At 40.1% G+C, this 20539-nt stretch overlaps 1 protein-coding gene across 9 annotated transcripts in view; it reads right to left on the bottom strand.

Annotated features, from left to right (window-relative positions):
* LOC137379560 (transcription factor EC-like) overlaps window positions 1–20539 on the bottom strand; it is a 203893-nt gene that overhangs the window by 5065 nt on the left and 178289 nt on the right. For 4 of the 9 annotated variants that reach the window (XM_068050556.1, XM_068050557.1, XM_068050559.1 and 1 more), the window contains 5 exons: window positions 17408–17506; window positions 6028–6163; window positions 3446–3502; window positions 3251–3326; window positions 2134–2317 (listed from right to left, as the gene is read on the bottom strand). In XM_068050556.1, coding sequence (XP_067906657.1) covers window positions 2134–2317; window positions 3251–3326; window positions 3446–3502; window positions 6028–6163; window positions 17408–17506 — 552 coding nt within the window. Of the gene's footprint in view, window positions 1–2133; window positions 2318–3250; window positions 3327–3445; window positions 3503–6027; window positions 6164–13079; window positions 13243–17407; window positions 17507–20539 lie in introns of those variants that run through there. The other 5 variants (XM_068050558.1, XM_068050560.1, XM_068050561.1 and 2 more) reach the window with 3 other exon arrangements.

Below are 20539 nucleotides of genomic sequence, written 5' to 3'. Positions count from 1 at the left end.
GTGTCAACTTCTTGATAGATTCTTCATTCAGCAAACGCACAAAAGCATCTGGGAATAAGCTCAAGAAAGGCAGTTATGGGGAAAACCTTATGGAAACATTTTGATAGGAATAATGAGGGGCAAAATAAACAATGGTACAATTTTAAAGGGGGTGTAGAAACAGACACCTTGGAGGTGCATGTACACAAATCTTTGAAGGAGGCAGGACAAGTTTGAAGGCTGTTTAAAAAAAGAGAACCCTTGGCTTTATTAGAGGGGAAAAAAAAGTATAAAGAAGGTTTCAGCTGACATATTATGTTCAATTCTGGACTAAGGTTATCAAGACCTTCGAGAGAATGCAGGAGATTTACTGGAATGGTACCAGGGATAAGACATTCAGTTATGTGGAGAGACTAGAGATACTAAAGTTGTTCTCCTTTTGAGGAGGTTTGATAGATGTGATTAACAGCTACAAAATGTATTCTGCATGGGGACTTCAATATCCATTCATCAAGAGTGGCTCGGTTAATACAACCACTGACCGAGCTGGCAGAGTTTTGAAGGACATGGTTGGCAGACTGGGCTTGCAGTAGGTGGTGAGAGATCCAACACAAGGGAAAAACCTACTGACCTCAACCTCAAATTCACCTCCTGCAGATGCATCTGTCCATAACAGTATTAGTAGGAGTGACTACCACATAATCCTTGCGGAGACAAAGTCCCATCTGCACAGAGTACAGCCATTACCATGTGTTAAATGGGATCGATTTAAGCACAGATCTAGCAACACAAAACTGAACATTGACAGGGTGCTGAGTTAGCTGCAGCAGCATTGTTTTCCATCACAACCTGTAACCTCATGATGTGGCATATCCCTCACACTATCATTACCATCAAGCCATGAGATCAACTTTGATTCAAAGTGTAGAAAACAATTACAGCAGCAGCACCAGGCATACTGAAAGAAAAGTGCCAACCTGGTGAAGCTACAAACGTAGGACTACTTGCATGTTAAACAGCAGAAGCAGCATGCTGTAGACAGAGCTAAGTGATCCCATAACTAACAGATCAGATCGGTAGGCCTGGCACATTCAGTCATGAATGGTGGTGGACAATTAACAACTCACAGGAGGAGGTGGAACACAGCACGAGTGCAAAAGACAAGGTTGAAGCATTCGCAACTATCTTCAGCTAGAAGTGCCAAGTGGATGATCCATTTTGGCCTGCTGAGGTCTCCACCAGATACCAGTCTTCAGGCAATTCAATTCACTCCATTTGATAAAGAAACAATTCAACTGAGTTTACTGCAAACAGCAAAGACCACAAGCGCTAACATTCCAGCTGTAGTGTTGAAGAGCTATGCTCTAGAACTAGCTGTGCCCCTAGCTCCCTAGTTGTGGGGGTGGGGTGGTCACCATTGACCTGAAAGCTAACTGGAATAGCCACCAGTACTGCAGCTACAAGAGCAAATCAGAAGCTGGGTATGCCAAGTGCCTCACCCAATTCACCAAATCCTTTTAACCATCTACAAGGTAGAAGTCAGGAGCATGATGCAATACTCTTCACTTGCCCAGATGAGTGCAGCTCCAGCAACACCCAAGAATGTTCACACCTCCCAGGTCAAAACAGCCTGCTTGATTGGCATCCCAGCCACCACCTTAAACATTCACTTCCTCCATCACAGGCACAACATGGCTGCAGTGTGTACCATTTACAAGATGCACTGCAGCAACTTGTCAAGGCTTCATCAGTATCTCCCAAACCTGTAATCACCACCTAGAAGAACAAAGGCAGCAGGCACATGGGACCACCACAACTTGCAAGTTCCCCTCCAAGTCATACACGATCCTGACTTGGAAACATGTGACTGCTTCTTCACTGTTGCGGGGTCAATATCCTGGAACTCCCTCCTTAATCACAATTGTGGGTGTACCTATACCACATGAACTGTGGCAGTTCAAGAAGGTAGCTCACCATCTTCTCATGAGCAACTAGGGATATGCAATAAATGCAGTGAAGGGGATTTAAGAAAAACAAACATCTCTTTCCTTCAACCAAAGGGCAGAAGTATAGATTTTCACTAGCAGCCCTAGAGTTCTCTTTTCCCCTTCATAGCACAAAATACATATTCTTCCATTCAGGCTCTTTACAAACCTGAATCCGCAGCATTAGTCTCCGGTTAGCCTGCTCTAGTTTCTTTTGCCCGTTTTCCAATTCTCGGACCCGGTGCTGCTCTTTCTGAAGCCACTTTATGTATTCCACAGATGCTTTCAAAATGGTACCCTTGTTCCAGCGCACATCACTGCAGAGTAAAAGGTTGTCTTTTAATAAAAGTCTGCTTCAGCAGAATTTTATCAAAAAAAGGAAAAATGTAATCAAATTAATATTAAAAGCTATTAAATGGCTGAACAATTACTTTACATTAAATCATTTTGCTTTCACTTTAAAGAGTTATGGATTCTTGGTTAAAGTTTTAAAGAGCTCGTTTACTGGGGGGGGGGGGGGGGGGGGGGAACAATGGGATACTATCTAATTTAACATTTTCATCTAAATCAAGCATTCACGGATCAATTAAAAATCTTTTCCCAACAACTGGTCTTCACCCTCAGCCTCAGGCATTCTTTTATCTCAGGATGGCATCACTTCAGACTGGATGCTAGTTTATAAAGACTAGGAAGACTGTCCATTAAATCCATTAACGGACTGGAGATCAGTATCCTATCCAGTCTGGTTTCAACCCTATTATTCAGATGAAAAGGATAGCATTTGAGCATACAATCAAACATTTGCCTCCCTGCCTTTGTACCCAATTTTAATTAGTTGGGTTATTTAAAATTAGCAATTCACAATGAATTCCCTTCATTGACCATTACATCAATGCTGTTCTTTAACACTTTAATATGAACATTAATAGTTGCCAGTAATAGAATCTGAAGTCTTCTGCATAGAAGATAGTTTTGCTAGACTAATATGTTAACTGGTTGCTATAATGAAGCATTTTACAGATGCTGGAATTTAATTAAACATTAAGTTTTAAAAGCAATTTAGTTCAGGAGGATTATTTGTTTAAAGCAAATACAAAGCCATACTGTGCAACACTAGGTTGAGAGATGAGAGGACAGGGCTCTCAAAGAAGTTTCAAAGTAGTTTTGGGCTATTTTCACTGTGCAGGTCATTGATCCAGTTTTCTGCAGAAATGCAAATGAAACCCATGTGTTAAGAGTTTGAAAACAGGATTCTTGTAAATACATCAATATGCATCTATACTTACGGATCATTTGACTTTGGAATTAAGGTACCAAGCTCTTTGATACGGTAATTGATGTTGAATCTTCGTCTTCGTTCAACTGTTAGTTTACAAAGAATTGCATATGATTAAATTGCATATGCTGTAGGTAAATACAATTAAACCCAAGTATAGACTTGACAAAATAAACAATACAACACTGAATTAGAGCACACTTACTCAAGTTGTGATTATCTTTCTTTTGCCTTTCTTTAACAAGTGCACGTGTTTCAGCATCTGCATCATTTAATGAGGACTTGGTTAGTTTCAAGCAACCATGAGTTCCATTTTAAATAAAACAATCATATGCATGGATTGGCTTGTACCTGGCATCCTAACAACCTTCAATAGTCATTTATGAACTGATCTTGGTAAGCCATCTTTCAAATAATTTCTGAATAGGTACCCATCCCTGAATAATTTATTGCACTAAAACTTCTCCTAAATGATATTTCCATGCCTCCACTCAAGAATATCCAGAGAGAGCTACGAGTATTGCATCACCACATCAACCAATCTTAATCCAGTTAAGCAGCAAAAGCTAACTTCAAAGTGCGCAACTGTGAATTTTCATAATAAGACAGTGTTCTAAATAAATCAGTGCTAGATTGATTTAAATGGTGGTGAAGGCAGGCACTCACCCAGCTTCCTAAATTCATTAAGCTTTATTAGAGCATGATATTAATTAAAATGTCAGATACAGGGTCTTATTCTTGGTTACTGAAAGTAGTCATAAAACCAGCTGAAACTACCTTTTCATGTTGAATTGGTGGAATGTAAAAGTTTTTTTTAAAAAAAAAAGCAAGGACAACTTTGAAAACATGCAAGGAGAGAATCTAAGTGAATGGAATTCCCTCTGCCTGTAATTTCTGAGAGTTGGTAACAATAGAATTGCCCAAATTTCTGCTACAAACCAGAAAATCTACTCCCTCCTTTAGCACAAATTATGGAGCCATTTTTTTTTTTTAAATGGCGAAACAAAAGCAAAGTTGCAACCTACAGGATGAGGAATAATGGAGATGAAACAAACCAGCGAAACGGTGGTGTAAAGCTTTGGTTTCAAAAAGATTGTAAGTAAAGGAAAACTATGGGAGGCAAAAGGATCCTCAGTTTTAGAGGTGCTGAGACAAAAACTTAAGTACAAGACTACAAAAGCAAGCTTAATTGCAACACTCAAGAATATGGATGAGAACATTTATGATGCTCTACTTGTAGATTAAAAACTAAAGTTCAAAGGAACATAGAGCATCATGGTACAAATAAAATGGAGAAACAAGGTAAACGGAAACAGAGAAAAAGAGCACAGGACATTAGAGACTACAGGCCAGAGTAGGATTGCCTACGAGAGAACAAGCTTTTATTTGCATCGTGACCAGAAGTATGAGTATTGTGAGAACATCCCCAGTTATGGGACAATATACAAGTCATCAGGTGCTTTTATACCACGGCTGTCACATCAGTGCAAAAGCATTGTCTGCTTTCTACCAACATTAAAGTTGTAGTTTCAGGTTCCAGCCAAGATTGCAGAGGTCCTGAAAATTGTAATGATACTTCAGACTATAAATTCACAGCTGTATTAAACCCAATGTAAAGAGAACAGAGGTGGAAGTGGGGAGGGGTGGTATCCCTTGGGAGTGCCCAATACTTTTTATACTTAATGCAATTTTATTTTAAAGTGCCTTAAGAATCAAAAAAATAAAAAATGTTGAAAGAGGAATTCTGCATTAATGCATATGGAAAGTTCTTTAATTGAATTCCAAGTTTCACTAGGCAATGTAAATAGGGCACAACTTGGCTGAAAGCTAGACTGTATTTATTGATATCCAATTGATAACTGAATGTACATGCATCTTTCAAAGCACTGGAGCTTCAGAGAACAGCAGCTGCTGGGAAAAGAAGTGATTGGCATGAAAGATACTTCTTAGTGTCATCTTTCACAACAAAGATAAAGGAGTTCCAATTCAAGTCATGGGAAATAGAGAGAACATGAATGTAGAAGAGGTGGAACCAACGGTTTAAAAAAGTGGCAACTACTGCTTATTTTTACTGGCGAGGAGAAACAGCGTCTTTAAAAAAAAACTTTGTATTGCCCTATTCAAAGGCGCAAATGAAGGGATGGATCTCTGCCAGTTATTTAAAGATATCAGCTTAGAGAACTTTAGCTATGTATAGTAAATGTACCGAAAGGAGACCAATTGTCATGATGGTGCTATTGCCCTAAAGCCCAACATTAGGGCTCACTCTTTTATGTCATCAAACTATGTTGCACATCTTATGCATTGAGATTCTAACCCACAAATGAAAAATAATTGCAGCATCCGTTATGGATATGATCGCATTGCGTCAAATGGATTTACTACCATTATAGTAGGAATCCAAAAAAAAATCAATGCTCATTGTTGCCGGCAATCAGGAAGTATGCTCCCTGCCATAACAAAAATGGATTTCATCTGCATAGTGTAGACAGAATACTACTTTTGAAAATAGCATAACTAATTTAATTTCCTTAGATATACTAGCCCAATTGTGCTGACTGACACCTAGTAGTTAGACCCATGTGTTCCATACCATGGCACACATTTAGACCACAATTTCAAATCCAGAAAAAAATACATTTATTTTAATCTAATAAGATTAACTAATTATCTTTTATCTCATCATAAGATTTCTAGATGGAGCCTTAACAATTTCCAAGTACCAAAGCTTGACCACTATGAGCTCACAAGGATTTACAATGTACTACTGATTAATACACCACTTACTTCCAGATTGCGTAGCTATAAGTTCCCTTTTCACTGGAAGGTTAGTAGAGCAAGAAGTACCAGTGAGGCCAATAGTAGTCGCAGTCATTCCCTGATCACCATTAAAGACATCTAGAATACTACTGGACAATGGCAGCTAGTAAAGCAAGAGAGAAAACACAAAATAGGTAAGAACTCAAAACTTCAAAAATAGCATCAAGGAGGTGCTATCTGATACTTTATAAAGCACTAATACTGTATTTATATTCAAGTATTAGTGCTGAGAAAATATGCTTAGAATTTTCTTCAGTTTGAAAACACGAGAGTCCTGAAAACCAGTAAATATAACCTATCATATTGAGTGCAATTAGATGAATTACCACCTATTCAATAGTCTTTGGCAACTTCCTTTCAAAAAAAAAATCAACTGCACCTTACTTTAATTGAAAACAATCAACTTAATATGGAACTCAGCTGAAACCAACTATTTACAATGCATTTTTTTCTCACCTGCAATTTATAATTAAGCATCTGGTTTTATGTATCAGCTAATTAACCAGTCTAATGGATCTATGAAAATCATTCCACACAAAGAGAATGAGTTATGTTACATGGAAGAGCCACTCAGCAGGCAAAATAAATACTACAGTAACATGTTGGAAAAGAATATTTCCCTTCCCCCTGACCATTCAAACACGTATAAATGTGTCTTTCACTTAAATATAGAACAATTTATGGCACAGAAGGAGTCCATTGAAAAAGAGCTAGCAAGTCTAATTACACCCACCACCTCTTGATCCTTAGCCCTGCAGTTACTGCACCTCAAGTACATATCCTTTTTATATCTAACATCTGGTTGCCTGGGTTACTCTTGTACCTAAAGTTTTGATTGTATTCATTCCTAAATTGTAACTAGTCTTGAGTCAGACTTACAATTTAAACAGTTGTTAGTTTGTTCTAGTTACTGGAACTGAGTTTAAAAGGTCAAAGTAGAACATTTGTAGACATGCACTACAAGATCTAAAATAGCAATTTATTAATTCTTGGTTCCTTAAAATGGTGTTCTTAGTCTGATCTGTAATTAGCACACAGAGCCAATGTTTGTGCAAGTTGTTGCAAGCTATGTGCAGCTGTTGGATGTTGTAAACTGCATTGTTTATCCAACATCATCCTTTCTAATATATTTTGTTCACTTTTAGTTTGTATTCAGTTGCACTGAATGCTGTCAACTACAAGATATAAGTAGCACATAGAGGAATTTCTAGCCACTTCTACCATTTATTTACGAGTCATCAAGGAAGTTTTACTGCATAGTTTCAAATCAGGAAGGCCATGCAAAAGAGAAATGAAAGTATCTTGCATTCATTTAGCACCTTCACAGCCTTAGGCCATTCCAAAGTGCTTTATGGCCAATGAAATACTTCTGAAGTGTAGTTCCTGTAATTTGTGTACAGCAGTGTCTCACAAACAGCAATGAAATAACCAAATCTTTTTTAGTGATGTTGGTTGAGGGATAAATGTTAGCAGGACATTGGGAGAACTTTCCTGCTCTTCAAATAGTGCCACTCAGCTTAACATCTCATCTGAAGGATGACATTTGCAACAGTGCAGCACTCCCTCAATACTGCACTGCAGTGCCAACCTATGTGTTTAAATCTCTGGAATGGTGCGTGTACCCACAGCCTCTGACTCAGAGGTTAGAGTGTTACCACTGAAACAAGGCTGATAAAACAGGTTGAGAATTCAGTTAATGTAGAATTAGTGAGAATAGATTGCATATAAACAAGATAATGAAATTAAGTTCCTTTAAGCTTATTTCTTTTACTTGAAGTCACACACAAAAAGAAACTTGCACTTATAAAGCACCTTTCATGACCTCAAGATGTCTCAAAGCAGCTTGCAGCCAATTAATTTACTTTTGAAATGCAGGCACTGTTATATTGTAGGAAAAACATCAGCCAAATTGTGCACAGCAAAGTCCCACAAACAGCAATGGGATAATGACCTAATAGTCTGTTTTTTTAAAAGTTATGTTGGTTGAGCAATAAACATTGGCCAGAACACCTGGGAGAACTCTCCTGCTCTTCGAATCGTGCCATGGGATTTTTTAAACTTAAATCTATCACAATTTGTCTCACATATTTTGATTTAAAAAGCTTCTAATGTTTACCGTTAACTTGTGAAACCCCCCCTAGACATTCTGCAATACCTGTCCACTATTTCCACATTGAGTAACTGCAGGGACAGTTTCACCATTTCCAGTAAGCATGGTAGGCATTATATGGGAATTTTGCTGAGGAAGTAACTTTGGATTAAAGTGTAAAACTCCATTCAACATTATACTCTGCATTTAATTCCAAGTAAACTAGTCAAATGATGAAAAATAATAGATGAAGTTAGAACCTATACCAAATTTAATTTGTAGCAATATAGCAGGCGGACTAATGTGATTTTGAAAGATAATCTCTCCTATAAACAATGTTACATTACAGTATTAGAGACAGCTATTCTACGTGGAAAAATAATGTGACCTTTTGGCTAATACTTTAAGAAACCTGCACACAAGGCAAATATTGCAGTATTTGCTAATTATGAAACATTAATTAATTGTTCTTGATGTAAATCATTTTTAGTTTGTTTTAGAACATGCTAAAATTTAGATTGCTTTGTAAAATATCAAAATAATGAGAATTCAAATGATATAACCACCTCCTCCATTCTATATTATTATCAGTGAATAAAAATAATCAAAAACCACCCATAATTATATCACAAAAGATTTGACATTGAGTTATCCTGTTTGTACTTTGGTTATTTTATAATCCATTAGAACAAAGAACAAAGAAAATTACAGCACAGGAACAGGCCCTTCGGCCCTCCAAGCCTACGCCGATCCAGATCCTCTATCTAAACATGTCGCCTATTTTCTAAGGGTCTGTATCTCTTTGCTTCCTGCCCATTCATGTATCTGTCTAGATATATCTTAAAAGACGCTATCGTGTTCGCATCTACCACCTCCGCTGGCAACGCGTTCCAGGCACCCACCACCCTCTGCGTAAAGAACTTTCCACGCATATCCCCCCTAAACTTTTCCCCTCTCACTTTGAACTCGTGACCCCTAGTATTTGAATCCCCCACTCTGGGGAAAAAGCTTCTTGCTATCCACCCTGTCTATAAGGTGATTTAGAGCTTTGGATCAGAAATTGGCTAGCTGAAAGAAGACAGAGGGTGGTGGTTGATGGCAAATGTTCATCCTGGAGTTTAGTTACTAGTGGTGTACCGCAAGGTTCTGTTTTGGGGCCACTGCTGTTTGTCATTTTTATAAACGACCTGGATGAGGGTGTAGAAGGGTGGGTTAGTAAATTTGCGGATGACACGAAGGTCGGTGGAGTTGTGGATAGTGTCGAAGGGTGTTGTAGGGTACAGAGGGACATAGATAGGCTGCAGAGCTGGGCTGAGAGATGGCAAATGGAGTTTAATGCGGAGAAGTGTGAGGTGATTCACTTTGGAAGGAGTAACAGCAATGCAGAGTACTGGGCTAATGGGAAGATTCTTGGTAGTGTAGATGAGCAGAGAGATCTTGGTATCCAGGTACATAAATCCCTGAAAGTTGCTACCCAGGTTAATAGGGCTGTTAAGAAGGCATATGGTGTGTTAGCCTTTATTAGTAGGGGGATCGAGTTTCAGAGCCACGGGGTCATGATGCAGCTGTACAAAACTCTGGTGAGGCCGCACCTGGAGTATTGCGTGCAGTTCTGGTCACCGCATTATAGGAAGGATGTCGAAGCTTTGGAAAGGGTGCAGAGGAGATTTACTAGGATGTTGCCTGGTATGGAAGGAAGGTCTTACGAGGAAAGGCTGAGGGACTTGGGGTTGTTTTCGTTAGAGAGAAGGAGGAGGAGAGGTGACTTAATAGAGACATACAAGATAATCAGAGGGTTAGATAGGGTGGATAGTGAGAGTCTTTTTCCTCGGATGAGGATGGCAAACACGAGGGGACATAGCTTTAAGTTGAGGGGTGAAAGATATAGGACAGATGTCAGAGGTAGTTTCTTTACTCAGAGAGTAGTAGGGGCGTGGAACGCCCTGCCTGCAACAGTAGTAGACTCGCCAACTTTAAGGGCATTTAAGTGGTCATTGGATAGACATATGGATGTAAATGGAATAGTGTAGGTCAGATGATCGGCGCAACATCGAGGGCCGAAGGGCCTGTACTGCGCTGTAATATTCTAATTCTAATTCTAATTCTAATTCTATACCTCTCATGATTTTGTACACCTCAATCAGGTCCCCCCTCAACCTCCGCCTTTCTAATGAAAATAATCCTAATCTACTCAACCTCTCTTCATAGCTAGCGCCCTCCATACCAGGCAACATCCTGTTGAACCTCCTCTGCACCCTCTCCAAAGTATCCACATCCTTTTGGTAATGTGGCGACCAGAACTGCAAGCAGTATTCCAAATGTGGCCGAACCAAAGTCCTATACAACTGTAACATGACCTGCCAACTCTTGTACTCAATACCCCGTCCGATGAAGGAAAGCATGCCGTATGCCTTCTTGACCACTCTATTTACCTGCGTTGCCACCTTCAGGGAACAATGGACCTGAACACCCAAATCTCTCTGTACATCAATTTTCCCCAGGACTTTTCCATTTACTGTATAATTCACTCTTGAATTGGATCTTCCAAAATGCATCACCTCACATTTACCCTGATTGAACTCCATCTGCCATTTCTCTGCCCAACTCTCCAATCTATCTATATTCTGCTGTATTCTCTGACAGTCCCCTTCACTATCTGCTACTCCACCAATCTTAGTGTCGTCTGCAAACTTGCTAATCAGACCACCTATACTTTCCTCCAAATCATTTATGTATATCACAAACAACAGTGGTCCCAGCACGGATCCCTGTGGAACACCACTGGTCACACGTCTCCATTTTGAGAAACTCCCTTCCACTGCTACTCTCTGTCTCCTGTTGCCCAGCCAGTTCTTTATCCATCTAGCTAGTACACCCTGGATCCCATGTGACTTCACTTTCTCCATCAGCCTACCATGGGGAACCTTATCAAACGCCTTACTGAAGTCCATGTATATGACATCTACAGCCCTTCCCTCATCAATCAACTTTGTCACTTCCTCAAAGAATTCTATTAAGTTGGTAAGACATGACCTTCCCTGCACAAAACCATGTTGCCTATCACTGATAAGCCCATTTTCATCCAAATGGGAATAGATCCTATCCCTCAGTATCTTCTCCAGCAGCTTCCCTACCACTGACGTCAGGCTCACCGGTCTATAATTACCTGGATTATCCCTGCTACCCTTCTTAAACAAGGGGACAACATTAGCAATTCTCCAGTCCTCCGGGACCTCACCCGTGTTTAAGGATGCTGCAAAGATATCTGCTAAGGCCCCAGCTATTTCCTCTCTCGCTTCCCTCAGTAACCTGGGATAGATCCCATCCGGACCTGGGGACTTGTCCACCTTAATGCCTTTTAGAATACCCAACACTTCCTCCCTCCTTATGCCGACTTGACCTAGAGTAATCAAACATCTGTCCCTAACCTCAACATCCGTCATGTCCCTCTCCTCGGTGAATACCAATGCAAAGTACTCGTTTAGAATCTCACCCATTTTCTCTGACTCCACGCATAACTTTCCTCCTTTGTCCTTGAGTGGGCCAATCCTTTCTCTAGTTACCCTCTTGCTCCTTATATATGAATAAAAGGCTTTGGGATTTTCCTTAACCCTGTTTGCTAAAGATATTTCATGACCCCTTTTAGCCCTCTTAATTCCTCGTTTCAGATTGGTCCTACATTCCCGATATTCTTCCAAAGCTTTGTCTTTCTTCAGCCGCCTAGACCTTATGTATGCTTCCTTTTTCCTCTTAGCTAGTCTCACAATTTCACCTGTCATCTATGGTTCCCTAATCTTGCCATTTCTATCCCTCATTTTCACAGGAACATGTCTCTCCTGTACACTAATCAACCTCTCTTTAAAAGCCTCCCACATATCAAATGTGGATTTACCTTCAAACAGCTGCTCCCAATCTACATTCCCCAGCTCCTGCCGAATTATGGTATAGTTGGCCTTCTCCCAATTTAGCACTCTTCCTTTAGGACCACTCTCGTCTTTGTCCATGAGTATTCTAAAACTTACGGAATTGTGATCACTATTCCCAAAGTAGTCCCCTACTGAAACTTCAACCACCTGGCCGGGCTCATTCCCCAACACCAGGTCCAGTAAGGCCCCTTCCCGAGTTGGACTATTTACATACTGCTCTAGAAAACCCTCCTGGATGCTCCTTACAAATTCTGCTCCATCTAGATCTCTAACACTAAGTGAATCCCAGTCAATGTTGGGAAAATTAAAATCTCCTATCACCATCACCCTGTTGCTCCTACATCTTTCCATTATCTGTTTACATATTTGTACCTCTATCTCACGCTCGCTGTTGGGAGGCCTGTAGTTTGATAGACTTTGAATGTTGAAATGCCTCACAGGAGACAAAAAAAAATCTAAACGGCATTTTAAAAACTGCTAGGTGCTTACATGTTGACTAAAAACATTGCATTGTTATTTTTGCCAAATACCCTGCACTCATTAACCTTAATATTATAGTAGTTCAACTCCCTGATGTCCATTTAAAAAGGCAATAATATACTTCATACATACCTCATCTTCGACTCATTTTAATTATAGCTTTTGCAAATATAGTACTATAGTAAACTTAGAGAAAATGATCAGTAAATTATTACTACTGCATTTCAAAGGAAAAATATAGAAAGTTGCACAATTCAAAGAATTTTCGAAATTTGCACTGTTATTTGAATAAGCACAGCCATTGCAAGTTTACCATTCTTTTATTTTTGATGCACAAATGCTGATGCTGCTACCCTTTTAGGACTCTGCATTCAGTACAGGGGTACTGTACTGTGGTAATGTACTCCGCTGCAGTTATCTTAGGTAAGCTATTTTAATTTTGCACATACTTTGCATTAAGTCTCCAAAATCTACTGACTATTCTAAGTATAGTTAGAACAGTAATAAGAAAATCTATTTCTTACCAGTTTTATTTTCTGTGATTCTAAAAACTCCACAATAGTAATTGTTTTGCTTTTCTCCTTCATTTTAACCTTTCTTCTTTCTCAGTACTGTTAAGTTAGCAGGAATTGGAGTAACATGTGCTGAACACCAATTCACAAAACAAATGAACTCTTGACTTCTTGGACTTTAACACTAGTCTGATATAGAATGTAATTCGCAAAATCATTCTCCTGCAGGCTGTTCAGCTCTTTGATGTTATGTCAAGCAGTGTACTTGTTAATATTTACTGGCTTGCAAGAAACTATTTCAACAGAAGTTAAACAGCAGGGTGAAAAATCAATAAAGCGGTGCTTCACTATCTGATATTTAGATGGATATTAGAGATTTTACTTTTCAGGACTTGCTCTGAATAATACCAAGTCTGTCAAGTTGCCTTTATCTTTAGTTTCCTCTTTGCTTCTGTACATATTCTTTCCAAGCTGCATATATAGATTTCATCATGGTGGGTACCACCAGTAACTTTGCCTCTTTATAATGCCTAGGAATAATGCATCAACACCTACCGACTTTGAATAGTGGGAAGTGATTGTAAGGTACCTGCACGTCAGACAATAATTATCTTGAGTGGGTGGGGGGGGGGGGTGTGGGTGGGGCCCGGAAAATGCTTCCGGCAAAGGCCTGCCACGGGCCAGGAAGGCCTGTCCTGATATTGGCGGCGGCAGCAGCAAGGCCTCATGGCAGCCTCCCACCTGCCGCTTGGCGATCTGACACCCATTAACGAATTAATCAGACCTGCGCCTCCGCCTTCCATCCTGCTGCAACATTGGTGCCGGTGGCCAGCACTCCCATGCCTTCGGATCCCCATCCGGGGAACCGAGGCAGTACACTGGTGGGGAAAGGGAAGCAGGTAGGTTTCTCAGTGTGGGGGAGGGGAGCGGGATCAAACTAATATCATTGGTTTAGGGGATGGTGGGAAAGGTTTGAGTTTAAAGTTTATGTACTAGGAGAGAGGGAAGTCAGGTGGACAAGTGAGAGGGAAAGAATTTAATTGCATGGTTATGGGGCGTGGGAGAGGGGCAAATGAAATGTTTTTCAAATTTTTTGTAACCTCTTTTTTTAAATACTTAAATTGAATGGAAGGGCTCAAAACTGGTTAAAAGTGACGTCAGCGCCTGCGCAAAGGCTGTTGACGCCATTACCGGGGATGGACAGCTCGCCCCCTCCATGTCATCGGGGTGGGCAGTCAGCCCCGGCCATTTAAATGAGCCACCATGCTGAATATTGTGGCAGCTCCACGACGTCCAGTCCACGCATGTGGATCATTGTTTTCATCTGCTGCAGTAAAGTTCAGCCCATTGTATGATTTAAAACTAATATTCCATTGTAACATGAAAAACAAAATGGTAAAAATTGGCATTTGTTGCGCCTGTTTCTCAGGCATAAAATGGGTGCAAACAATTGCCTAACGTTCCCATTATACAGATAGGTTTACTCCTGATAATAGATTCCATTATTCTACGTGGAATGGAAGTAAGACTAATGGATCTGTTTCCACTCTACTCATCCCTTCCTAGTATCCCTCACAATGTTTGTCAGTGTTTCAAAAATGTCCTCCCTACTCTTTCTCTGCACTCTGGAATAAACAACATTTATCCTTGAGGATTTATTTGTTTTGAACCATTTTAGCCTGTCTTGGACTTCCATTTCATTTGCATCAAAGGCATTGATTTTGCTTAAGTTGTCTCTGTTTGGGAAAGGCATGTTACTCATGTCTTCCCTTGTGAATACTTGGTGGAAGTAATCATTTAGCGTTCATCCTCAGTTTCAAGCCTGACCACATCTTTTAGTGTGTTCACCTCTTTTCTGACTGCATTCCTAATGCTGTACTACTGACAAAATGGACTGGATCTTCCATTTAGGGTCAGGACCCCAATGTCAGGATCAAATGCATGTCCTGACTCTGCACCATGTCAGGAATAGTCACCCAGTACGATTTTTGGCGAACTGACCAACTAGTAGCCAGAGGGCATGCTAGCCATCCAATGAAGGATGGCAGGTGGCCTCCTGAGGCTGGAGGGCCAATAGGAGGCCCTCCAGCAATGATACTGTCTAAGGTGGGAGCTGCTGATGCCTGTGGAGAAAGAGAGAGGGTGCCTCACAACGGAGGCTCTGTTTAGAGGGATGAGGCACTGCCCTCTCCCTGTTTCCCACCTGGAGACAGCCTCCTCTCACTGGCCATGTTTCAGCCACAGTGTGGAGCCCGCCTGCCAACTGAAAAATTCCAGTTGGCGCGGGAGAAGGGCCTTACCTCAGTTGGCTACGCACCACTTGCGGGCGGGTAACTGTTCCGCCCCAACCCTGCCTTCTTGAAAATGGCTCAGGGTGGGGGGGTGGGCAAGATGCTGCTGGCAAACTGGTACGCCAGCTAGCAGCATGAAATTCTGGGCCTGCCCACCTCTGGTCCCACCCTCATTGCCTTTCATAAATTCTTCCCAATGTGTTTACTCTGTGTTTAGACTATGCTGCTGTGCTTTTTTCTTGGTTCCCTTTTGCCCGATTGATCACCCTGAATTTTCCTCCAATTTTCCCTGTATGGGTTTTATAGAGGTCATTTTTTTCCTTTTTAATTCACCTTAATTTTGCTTGTTCACCCATTTAAGGTCAAATTTGTTTAATCTGAGCTTGTTGTTTTTAAGAACGTTATCCAGAATGTTCAGCATTATTTCCTTCCAGTCCTCCGTGGTTAAAAATAATTTTATATATATACCAGAAAAATGTAGCAATATTTGTGTACTAGACACAAGAGGAAAATTAGCCATGGCAATTAATAAACTCCTAATTTAAAAGTGCAGCACCTCTCCTGACAGAGCAGACTCCTGCTACTGTGTGATGCCATGAATAAGCTTGTCCTGTGAGCCTTAACAATTATTTTACACACCACACATTTAGCTAAATGGTGTGGATAAACTTCACTGCACCACATGCACTGATAACTACTCAGCAGCAGTTTCCTGTTTCAGATTATTGAAGTAATTTTCTATATGGTGCTGAGACAGTAAGTCTGGGGATATTCCCCTCCCTTTTGATAATAATATGAATAATTTTGGGTATTTGTGCCTCTGGGCTAGATACTGGAAAATATCAGACAAAGTTTCTGCTTCTCATCACTAGCCAATAACCGCTTCTGAAAAATTTGTTTGTGAACAGCAAGCTATTGACTCCTACAGTCTCAAAGATTCTGGTTGCCCACCAGTCCCTTGCCCAGGATGTCCATTCTCCATGTGTGATGTGCCAATATGTCAGCAACTGTTTAACCATGAAAGGCATCACTGCTCAGCCTGATTGCAGGAGTGCACTCAGCTTTGATGTTCCTAATGGTTAAATACCAAAACACACATGAACGATAGACTGTGGCAACATACCATAGCACAACCAGAATCCTTCAGCATCTACAGTAGAGATGAAGTCAAAACTAGCAGCGAAATTTTGAAAAAAATTGCCTGTCTGGGCTTTTATCAAATTCAAGGACAAACATACAATTCTGGCCAAGTGATATTTTTCTTGAAAGTAGAATTTCATACTGTACTTTAATATTTTTACTGTAAAATCTCCTAAGTAATCTTAGCAATGTCATTAGGTTGAAACCTGTGTAACCTGAATGTTTGAATAAAAAGTAACTCTACTGCTGTTGATTTGCTGCAGCATGTTTAATTCAACTGTCTCCTTGCCTTGCTCTCAGTGGAGTATCAAACGTAGGCCCGCCACATAGAAATGGAATCAAGCACATATTTTACATTAAATTGGGCAGGAATTATGTGGCACAGACAGTTCTGCAAACACATTTTATGGCATTACAGAAGAAGTTGAATCCTCCCCTCACATTACCATTAACAGTAAAATTACAATTGCCTTTTTATTGTGTCTTATTTGAATTTGTTGTGCACATTTAGGATCAAGCACAATATCATAGTGATTATAGTCTTCTCTACACAATATTACAATAATATAACATCAGTGGTGTAGCTCTGGTGCATTCAAAGCAACAAATGTGCAACAAAAAATAAACATGGTTTAGCCTAAACATTAAAATTTAAGGCCCACATGGGTAAGTGGAATTGCTTCTCCACCTTTTCATGATTCTTTGAACTACTTTCCCTGCTGTCATGAAAGTCGTGCTATGGAGAATGGCAAGAATAAAAATTTTCACCCATTTTAAAGAAGAAATATCAAAACATTCGGAGTAGACCCAATATTGGGTCTTTAGTGTGTGTCCCCCCGCCACCACCCCACCAAAATCTACAATCTACTGGTCACTAAAGATGTCTCTCCTTCCTTTATCAGTACTTACTGTGTTATGTATGAGAGAAGGTGGCTCCATGCAGCTGAGAGAATCTTCATTGAAGCAGCTTGATTCCAAACTGATTATATCATCGATAACATCATCCATCTAAAAACAATATTTTTGCATAGAAGAAGATTACATTTTCAGAGTACATTGCCCTTAATTTCATTTTAAATAACAATCAAAAGGGAATGGGCAATGCAATGCATCACAAATCCAGAGTGAAGTCATTGCATTGTCCATGTCTTCATTCAAAGTGACAGGAAAGTGCAGACAAAAAACCCATGTTGGCATAGCTATTACATGCTATACATATATATGGCTTTCACTTAAAAACACAGCTTTCAAAACAGGTAACAAAACACAGGTCTGTTGGTCTGTTAAACACTAGCCCATTCAGGAAGTATGCTTTGGGGTATTAAGTCAAAACAATTACATGGTTAATCTGTCTTGATTTTTGTAGTTATGACACAGGTGCAACCAAAATCAATGAGGAATAAAAAATATTGTTCTTGTGTTCAATGAGGTACTTCCATTAAATAACTGGTTGGCCTCAGTTTCCAAGTTACTATCAACTAACCTACTGCTATTTGATTTTCTGCAGAAGATAGTTTCATGATTTCAGATAAACTATAGAATATTGCATGCTGCTACATAGCAGTGAAAGTTATTTTCAATGAGTGACATACAGGTGTCATGCAGGCCCCACCTGCTAAGAATGAGGCACATTAATTTCGCCACATGGACATTAAATTTCAAATTGTTGCTGGGGAGAAGGCCTGTTACAATGGGTTAGTCCCTGACACACACAATACACATGACTAACTGGCTGTTGCAGAGTTTGAACTGAGAGTTTTTAATTGTAGAGACAGTGTTTTAGCAGAAAGCTGTTTGCTCCTGGATAAAAAAGACATCTCCAGGCTCGTTCGCCACAGCCTCTTCTGTCTGCTCCCATCTCTTTCTCACGGAATTCCAAAACTCACTGAAGACACATGAACCAACAGAGAAAATTCTCCTACAGTGAACAAGGTTTAAGAAGAATACTGGATCCCAATGAAAAGTAAGAACTACCTACAATCAAGGACTCTATAGTGAGCTCGAAGACCCGTAACCAAAGCTCTTCAGATATTGCCTCAAACTTGTCCACTTTATTTTCTTCTGCTCTTTTCTGTCTCTATCTGCATCTGTGTATCGTGTGTGCATGCTAGCGTGGGTGTGTCATATATCCATAGCGTTAACTGAATTAGAGTTTAAGTTTAATAAAATTTCACTTCTCATCTTTAAACTTGAGAAAGCCTGTTGTGCTGGTTTCTTTGCCTTATAGTTGGAAAGCGGTGAACATGGATTCACCAAGGCGGAGCTAAAAACACGATGTCTTTAAAATTAAACCCTGTTACAGTAAGATAAAAGCAAAATACTGCGGATGCTGGAAATCTGAAATAAAAACAAAGAAATGCTGGAACCACTCTGCAGGTCTGGCAGCATCTGTGGAAAGAGAAGCGGAGTTAACGTTTCGGGTCAGTGACTCTTCTTCGGAACTAGCAAATATTAGAAATGTCAAAGGTTATAAGCAAGTGAGCCGGGGGTGGGGCAAGAGATAACAAAGGAGAAGGTGTAGATTGGACAAGGCCACATAGCTGACCAAGAGGTCATGGAGCAACGGCAAACAATATGCTTCTCTTTCCACAGATGCTGCCAGACCTGCTGAGTGGTTCCAGCATTTCTTGTTTTTATTCCTGTTACAGTAAGACCAGGTGAAGGCTGAAAGGGAACCCTATACCTCTTTCTCACCTGGTTGTAACACAGTACACACCATGTAAGTGGAGCACTAGTACACATTTCACACATGTCAGAGGGAAGCTCCATTGTATGGAACACATACTATGTATGCACAAGGGATGTTGTAACCTATACAGAAACCATATCTACCTTTTAGGTGCTTTACAAATGAATATCAGCACCTCTGTTACTAACATGGCTTATCCTGCTTGTACATATTAATCCCTCTGGCCAGGAAGGTGACCATCCTGCCTGATTTACAGGATTTATATGCATGTCACCCAGTATTAGGTATGGGTAATTTGAGAGTTCAGCATTTTGGTGCTTCAACTCAAAGTAACACAAAATGCAGGTTTATGCCTTAATTTTTTGTGTTGTCATAGAATCATTTACAACACAGAACGAGACCAATCGGTTCCCCATCTTGACTGTGCCATCAAGGGGAGTGGCAAGCAGGAATCTTGCATTTCCTTACAGTGAGGATGGGATATGGGATGCTTCGGCCAGGCCATTCTTCTCTACTGCCCTTATAGAAACCTCATTTACAGCATTGGCATAGTATCACAGTAAGATAGCTGCCTGACTTCTCTGCTGGAGAATGGTAATTGGCACTAAGAAGTCCAAAGAAGAAATTTTAAAATTACATTTAAAATTGTTCTTTATAAATTGCTGTAAATAGAGCAATAATTGAACATAATTTAAAAACAGTCGAACATATTCATGATTAAGAGGAAACTATTTGTGTAGCAGAATGAAGTCTAACAAGCTGTGCCATGGGGAAGGCATTCCCACATGGAGAGGAAACAATAGGAGAAAGTGTCCCAAAAGACACCCTCACACACCTCCTCACAAGTAGTTGAATAGTGGCACTATGGAGAACTTGGAGAAAATCTCCAACCTGCCCTCTGAACTGAACAGAGAAGAAAATAAATTGAATTTTATAAAACATAAGAATTTGCTTTTCTAAATTCTATCCTTCAGCAAACCTTGTTTTGTCATTCATCATTAGCACAGATGACTTTTTCTTTAACTAAAATCAAAATAATGTAATTTTAACAAACATTTATGTCTGCATTCAGAAGGATAAAGGACAGCCAATTGGAACCAGCTAAAATAAAATGACTGACTCTTCAAGAGAAAATCAAAAATCCCCAAGTGTATAACTTGTGGGAAATTGGACCAGCCCTCCATCCTTGAACTCATCATCTTGTATGTGTTCCCTCCTCTCCGGTGTCACCGATCAAAATGCCGGCTTGGCTGCCTGTGTATCTTGGAAACCATTACAATTTAGAGGCTCATTTGCCAATATATTTTCCATTATTTTCTTTATGTTTGAGATGGGAGTAGAATCGGAAGGAT

This window comes from Heterodontus francisci, chromosome 18 (assembly GCF_036365525.1).
Source record: "Heterodontus francisci isolate sHetFra1 chromosome 18, sHetFra1.hap1, whole genome shotgun sequence".
In the NCBI taxonomy this organism is placed as follows: Eukaryota; Metazoa; Chordata; class Chondrichthyes; order Heterodontiformes; family Heterodontidae; genus Heterodontus; species Heterodontus francisci.
The sequence above is the reverse complement of the archived record's forward strand: the minus strand, read 5'-3'. Positions and strand labels throughout refer to the sequence as shown.